The 7,824-nt window shown below is 34.9% G+C and overlaps 1 protein-coding gene across 2 annotated transcripts; it reads right to left on the bottom strand.

The window, feature by feature from the left end:
• Nucleotides 1-2,234: 2,234 nt before the first annotated feature.
• Nucleotides 2,235-5,769, bottom strand: LOC130812711 (non-functional pseudokinase ZED1-like). 2 transcript variants are annotated; one of them, XR_009042109.1, is made up of 4 exons: nt 5,610-5,769; nt 4,209-5,282; nt 3,915-4,123; nt 2,235-3,507 (listed from the first exon to the last, which is right to left on the bottom strand). XR_009042109.1 is itself a non-coding variant. In XM_057678278.1 (3 exons), exons 1-3 carry the CDS (start codon nt 5,670-5,672, stop codon nt 3,980-3,982), a joined length of 1,281 nt encoding a protein of 426 aa, XP_057534261.1. In that variant the 5' UTR covers nt 5,673-5,769; the 3' UTR covers nt 3,072-3,979. The 2 variants fall into 2 exon arrangements, 1 of the variants encoding a protein (XP_057534261.1); XM_057678278.1 differs by having other exon boundaries at nt 3,072-4,123.
• Nucleotides 5,770-7,824: the final 2,055 nt, after the last annotated feature.

The following is a 7,824-nucleotide window of genomic DNA, read 5'->3' as shown; positions in this document are numbered from 1 at the left end:
GGATACATTCCTAAACAACCCAACTCAGCGACAACGTCTCGTGGTGCGACAGGGTTAGGGCATGATGGGGCTCTCACCCTTTCTAGCGCCCCTTTATAGGGGACTTGGGCTTGGTTTGTCGCATAAGACACTTCTCCAAACTACAATTCAGACAGCAAAGCCAGTCGATTTTAAAACTGGGCTATTTCCAGTTCACTCGCCGCTACTAGGGAAATCCTTGTAACTTTCTTTTCCTCCGCTTATTGATATGCTTGAACTCAGTGGGTAGTGCCGCTTGACCTGGGGTAGCAGTGGTTGGTCACCCTTAGGCAACACTCTAGGGTCCTCAAGGCCACAAGGTCCACGCATTATGCGACGCGATTGCATTTTAGGCTAGGCCTTGCGTACCACCTATCATCACAGTAACTCGCAATTGTGGGCTCCTATTTTAGGCCATCTACACCCGGTGAGGCATGGGAGACCATCCTCCTTGCCCATCGCATAGCTAGATGGGTCGGGGAAACGCAATGCGTGATGCCCAGGCAGACGTGCCCTAGCCAAAGGCTTCGGGCACAACTTGTGTTCAAAAACTCGATGGTTCACGAGATTCTGCAATGTTAAAATTCTTTTCTTTGTGATTGTCTTCACAAATCCAAGAATCAACAACCCACATTCAGTGCACATAGATATAAGGAAACTTTTTTCCCTTGTGATTAAAATTTCTACAATCAGATGTATATTGGTTGTTGTAGCTAGTTCAAAATGAAAAGTACATCAATTAGACATAAACAATGATTTTCTTCATTTAGATCTACATGAAGAAATCTCTCTATGGTCTTAAACAAGCTTCAATAAAATGGAATAATAATCTCCTTGATGAGCTATGGTCTTTAAGATATACTAAATCAAAAATTATTATTCATTTTTTCTAAAGAAACAAAATCACAAATCATCATTGTTGTAGTATATGTTGATGACATCATTATGACAGGTGATGATATTGAAGAAATTAGTTTCTTATAAACACATATTCACAATGTTTTTACCTTAAAAGATTTAGGGGATTTACATTTCTTCCTTGGTAGTGAAATTAGTTATCAAAATGATAGGATGTGCTTAGTCAACTAAAATTTACCTAGGAACCATTGCTTACAAAAACACGTTAGCTTCACTCACCAACAGCCCCTTCCCTCCCACGTCTGGTCTGGGTTGACTCTCCTAACTTCTGTGGCCTCCCTTACTTCACTCGCAAAGATTGGCACGCAGATTGTGATGCGATTATGCGTGTGAAATGATGAATTTTAATCGCGAAATTGAACCGTGACTCAAACCTATGATATTCCAAGACTGATATCAGTGTCTTGATAAGAGTTGGACTGCCAAGCCTCTTTTCAACACAACACCGATGCTTTCCTTTGATCAATCAATGGAATGCTCAGCGTTCTTGGATAGAATGAAGTGTAATCTTGAAGACTGATCAAGGGTTTACACATTCATGAAGGGTAGAGTGACCCTTAGTAACCCAATTGCAAGCAATTGAAAAAAAATTCAAACACTGAATTTTTCTGGAATTTTTTCATTAAACAACAACGTGAACTTTACAATGATTGTATCTACTATTTATAAAGCTAGGGATCAGGATTAGGCTGATTACATGAAGGTTTAACGGCTAATAACGGTAATATACCTCACGTGCTTATACACGAGCCTAATTAAACCCAAAATAAAGCAACCAGAAACTCATGCAACAGCTGCTGTGCTAACTGTCGACTGGGCGACCTTGGACTCCGTTTTCAGCCCTTCTCGGATGACTTTCAGAAGGATTCTTGGGCCATGGCAGTTAGGTCCATGTGTGAAGATTCCAAATCTACCCTCCACGTCATCCCATGGGCTCAGGTCTCGTCTGGGCGGGCCTACCAAGGTGGCCTGGTCAGTGATTGGCGTCAGACTTTGCTGCTGGTCTGTTTTGCTTATTTCTGTCGGGTTTTGTTCTTTTGTTGCTTCATTCATTTGTATCTGGTTTCCCTTAATTAATTCATCATTTCCTTGTATGTACGTGTTGCATTGGAAGTCTTTCTTGTTTAATGTTGAAGCTAGTTCAGAATCTGATGCTAATTCAGAGGCTTCAAGTTCAAGTGTGTTGTTCATGACATTGCTTGTGTTGCTTGGGTACTCTTGGCTTTCGTTGTTGCATCCTGAGCCTTGACTTGGCTCAGATTGGAAGACACAATTGCTCCTCCCCTTGAAAATTACACTTTCTGAAAAATTACTTCTTTATTGAATATGAAAACTAAATTACACAATAGGAGGCTAGGCCTATACATAGCTTTAAGACCTGACGGCTATAAGAGGCTAAATAACAACTAAACAATCTCAGTAACTAACTACTTTGCTAGCTCATTTGTTTAAAACATGGACAACAGAGCAGAAAACTAACTATTATACATGTTTTCCTAAATCTCTGATGGCACACGAACTTTGTTTCATCCTTCCTTGTTCAAGACACTTGACGATGTTCTTGATCCTATGCAGTGGAGTCCATGTATGTTGGAGTGTAGGAGCTTGTTTGGCACACCTTCTGTTGTTGGCTGCTCAAGACTGTGCCTCACTTGCACTAGCTCAGAATCTTGATTTTGTTCAGGAACATCTTGTTTTAGTGTGTCATGTCCTGTCTTGTGTTCAGTGGAGTCGAGAACAATAGAGTCAAACTCAGCTCATTCATCTTGCTTTGATCCAACATCAATATCCTCATTCTTACTTGGATCAAATTCATACCTTGAATTATGTGTTCTCTACAAGAGGGCAAGGTATTAAACTAACAAGCTACATAAACTTGTCTTCCAAGCTTATTCTAACTCTGATTGGTGATCTTGTGTTGACACAAGAAAATCTATCACCGGATATGTCATGATGTTGAGCAGCTCTCTCATTAGTTGGAAGAGTAAAAAGCAACAAACAGTTTCTAAGTCTAGTTCAGAACCAGAGTATAGAGACATGACCAGTGTTGCTTCTGATGTCACTTGGTTAATTAGACTTCTAGAAAATGTTCATATTATCAAGCCAGTCGCTTTATTTTGTGATAATTAATCAGCTATATTCATAACCAAAACCCCAATCTTTCATAAAAGCAACTAAACATATTGACATTAACTGCCATTATACAAGGGAGAAAGTCCTTGAAAGTTTACTACAGTTATCTTATTTGCCTAAAGAAATGAGATAGCTGATCTATTTACAAAAAATTCTACCTTCATTTCAAACATCTTTTACACAAACCAGAGGGGGGATGTTAAATAAATTGGTCTGTTCTTGGTTGCACAAGACAAGGCAGCATCATCATCACAGCAGGGAACACAAAGCAAAAGTATCGACACAACATTCTCTCAATCTGTCAGCAGATCAGAAGCTCAGAATAGAAGACTAACATCAAGCACACTTAGGAGTTCAGCATCCGTTCTTTTATATCTTGATAGATGTGATTCGTGTCTCTTCATATCAAGGGTGTGCAGCAAGTTTAATCCAACGGTTCTGATTAAATATAGATTAGGATTAGTTAGATAGTTAATTGTAACTAAGTAAGTAGGTTGTTGTAACAACTTTGTTATCTGTTTTCTGACTTCCGTCTTCAATATAAACTGAAGACTTTGTATCCTTTTGCTGTATTTTTGATCAATTAATGAAATTGCATTCTTCTTTCCATCTTTTGCACAACTTCTAACAAGGATTGATGGTATGGGTAAGTTAATCGTTTAAATTCATAAAGGAGCAAAACGGTTATTGCAATTACAAATATATACAATCAATCCAATGAGATAAAAAATGTTTTGCTAAAAATAAAATAAAATAAACAAATAGATAATAATGAACATAATATTTGTAACTTGGAAGTAACTGAAATTGCATACTACATGAGAGATACTAAACTGAAGCCTTACCTCATACTCACTAATTAGTAATTACTCCAAAGAAATGCAAAATTAAATCTACAATCTGATCATTCTTATGCATTATCATTGCATTGATCTTTGTTTTGCTCACAATCATAATACTCCTCATCATTATTGTCATTGTTGTCATTGTCACAATCGTAAAACTCATCATCACATTCAGTGGTATGATCGTTGTAATGGTTTAACTGGAACATCTGAGAAACATCATTAATACATTTTGTTTAAAACTCAAATGCTGATAGCATGTATATATATGTCAAAAGGCACAGATACACAAACCTTAAATTTACTAGAGGTAACGATATTTTGGGGCGACTTAATGATGTTCATCAGCTCCATTGCAACTTCCACCATTGTTGGTCTGCAGTTCTCTTTGTTTGACACACACAAAAGAGCAGTCTGTATAGAATATCTGAGTTGAAGCTCCTCAATATCGGTTACTCCATTTCTGGTTATTTTAGGATCTATCATCTTGTTGATGCACATTTCTGTCATACCTTTCCTTAGAAAAACTAAATCATCTTTTCTAGGAAATTTTCCAGTTAAAAGCATAAGAAAAAGCACACCAAAAGTAAAAACATCTGTACTCTCTCTAACTTCTCCAGAATGAAAATACTCGGGTGCTATAAAACCAATTGTCCCTAGTAAATCCTCTGACATGAAAAATTCTTGATCTTTAGGAATCGAAACACACAGACTAAAGTCACACAATTTGATAGCGCTTTCTGGGCTCAAGAAAACACTATTAGGGTTCAAATTCCTATAAATAATAGGCCGGGGAAAGGCAGTGTGCAGATACGCAATGGTATGAGATATTTCCCACGCAATTCTGAGCCTGTCTTTCCACTCTAAAACTAGTCTTTGGTTTTGGGTTTCATCTTTAAGTAAAATACAATCATCAAGTGGGGTTTTATCTTTAAGTAAAATACAATCATCAAGTGGGGTTTTATCTTCAAGTAAAATACAATCATCAAGTGACTCATAAACAAGAACTGGTTTTACAGTCTCAAGGCAACATCCTATTAATTTATGGACATTAGTATGAGTAGCCATTTGTGTAGCCACAACAATTTCGTGCAAAACGTACTCCCAATGCCTCTTGTGTTTCATATTATCATCCTTTCCTACCAAAACATCTCTTCCCTCCCAAGAGCCTTTGTACAAATGATGAAAATAGAATTTATAGATGGGAAGTGTTTCAACATTCATTGTATTGAGTTCACCCACAGAAAAAGGACGTAAAGGATTAGCCCTGCCGTGAAACAGGGCAATGCTTTCTTCAAGTAGCAAAGCTCCATTCCTTAAATAATTTTGATGGCTTCCTTGAAATATGAAGTATTTGTCACCACATCTCTGCAACAACCAAAATATATTAATCCTTTTATGTTGTCCAATCTCAAATTTAAAAGCTATAAGCAATCCAAACAAAAAAAACTCATGAAGGTGAAATTTATGAGTGGGTTGAAGCAAACTATTATTTCGATTGTTTATGCGTTTACATAGACTTGTTTGTGTTCAATGAAACCAAAGGGTTTTCAATGTTTATATAGTTAATTTAGTTAAAACGAATGTTAAAAAAAATTAAATAAAAAAGATAAAATTAGCACCGCACCCAATTTTTAGCTAGTCCAAAAGAATGGAATAGAAAATCAAACAAGAACATAAATTATAATTTCATACCATTATACATTCTGGTAATTTCTTGAGTCTTTGAATCCATTCAACTATTAGTTTCAACTTCATGATTAAAGTTGTATACAGTAACAGCGCCCTGCTTTCATACAATTTTCATGATATTATTTGAAGAATTTTAGAAATTAGAATACAACGCAAGATTTGCACATAGCTAGATTAAGTCGGTCAATATTAGCCCCATCAATAGTAATCACGGGCCCCATATTATTATTACATAAATCCAGAATAATCAACCCCATTAATAGTCCAAGTCACGGGGCCTATTACTTATTAGAATTATGTAGTGGTCATTGATTTTAACCATAAATTATTACAGCCCGTCTTGGCCGAGATCCTCTCAGATTGAGACTAGCACAACACATTCAAGCTCATCTTTAATTACCAATTAAAACAAGGAAAAATTACGTAGAATAAATCAATTTATTCATAACTTTTTTATAATAATTTCACCTATTGATTAACCATGAATAATCCCAACTTTAAGAGGTATTTTCCTAGAGTAAACCCGGGGATTGAATAACTTGTTATAGTAAGTTTTTATTTTTAAAAAAAGTTAAATTAAAATAAAATGTCGAAAAAAATGTTAGAAAAATGTTCAAAAAAAAACTGTGATTTATTTTATCATTTAGAATTTTTAATGTAAAATATAAAATTTTTCTCTAATTTTAAATTAATTTTCAATTTACTTTTTTGATGAATTACCTACTATAGTAGGTCATCAGGTTGTCAAAGTTTACTCTAGGCAAATACCTCCTAAAGTCGAGATTATTCATAGTTAATCAATAAATGGGATTATTGTAGGAAAATCATGAAAAGATTAGATTATTCTAGGTAATTTTTCCTAAAAAAAAGGAAAATAGTAATTATAAAACCTATTTTCAAAACCGCCAAAACACAATCGCGATTTAGGAAACAAAATCAAAACGAATTTTCTCTTCAATTCTTTCAAAAATCTTTGAAATTCTTCAAAAATAATCAAAGAAAATCAACATTTTAACTTCAGAAAATATCAAACATGTTTGTAATAGAAGATAATGAATGAATTCGACATGGAAATGACATTACAAACATCACGAAGATATCTAGACGAAATTGAAGGTAATATTATGAAAATTGTATGTAAAATGATAGTATTCAACAAGTGTTCAATGAATTCTTTGTTATTCAATATAGATTCATACATTCCAAATGTCAATTTAAATGTCTTAGTTTAAAAACTAACATATTAAATTGATATTTTAAATATCTCAATTGTACTTCTAAAATATACAATTTTACACTAATGTTATGCAATGTCTCCATTCAATACGGAAATTTATTTTTATATTGATAATTGAATAATATAAGCAAACAACTGAGTCACATTACAAAAACATCAATTGTCAATATAAAGCATTCAATTAGTTCAATAATTGTGTAATTTTCAGTTACAACAACTGCAATAGAATGCTTGTAAACAGAACCTTTGACTGAAAAGAGGGAGTTTGACATAAGAGGTTCATTGGAGGGCATGAGAGCAAGCGGTTGGGAGGACCTTGAATTATTGTATCATGATCATGCTAGAGCAACAGGGTTTAGTGTTCGGAAATCAACAATAAGGAAAATAGATGGTGTTATACATGAACGATACTTCGTTTGTTCTAAACAAGGAACTACAGAGACAAAAATCAAAGAAAATGAATTATAAAATGCCAAGAGAAAGCTAGTTCCAACTAAAAGATGTGGATGTGATGCACACATCAAGATTAAACTGGATGTATAGAGTGGAGACATCAACATCAGGATTAAACTGGATGTATAGAGTGGAGACATCTTTGTCTAACAACATGTTGTATCACATAACCATACGTTAACGAGAGTGGAATGGTAATACTTACAAAGATATAAGAGGACAACAACTTTAAAAGAAACAATGGAGACCATTGAAGGTTTTGAAGATGCACAAGTAAGGCCTACTACAGCGTACATATATTTGGTGAAGCATACTGGAGGGACAGAGCTGTAGGACATACTTTAACAGACCATCTAAACTATGTGCATTGATTGAGAATGAAGGAAATTGATGGTGGGGATGCTCAAACTATGATTAGGCAATTGATAATGTGTGCACAGAAAGACAATGCTTTATTTTGGAATATGAAACTTGATGATGATGCTGTCATTTTTGAAGGAAGATTTCAGAATTTATGGAGATGTTGTC

This window comes from Amaranthus tricolor, chromosome 5, assembly GCF_026212465.1.
Source record: "Amaranthus tricolor cultivar Red isolate AtriRed21 chromosome 5, ASM2621246v1, whole genome shotgun sequence".
Lineage (NCBI taxonomy): Eukaryota > Viridiplantae > Streptophyta > Magnoliopsida > Caryophyllales > Amaranthaceae > Amaranthus > Amaranthus tricolor.
The sequence above is the reverse complement of the archived record's forward strand: the minus strand, read 5'-3'. Positions and strand labels throughout refer to the sequence as shown.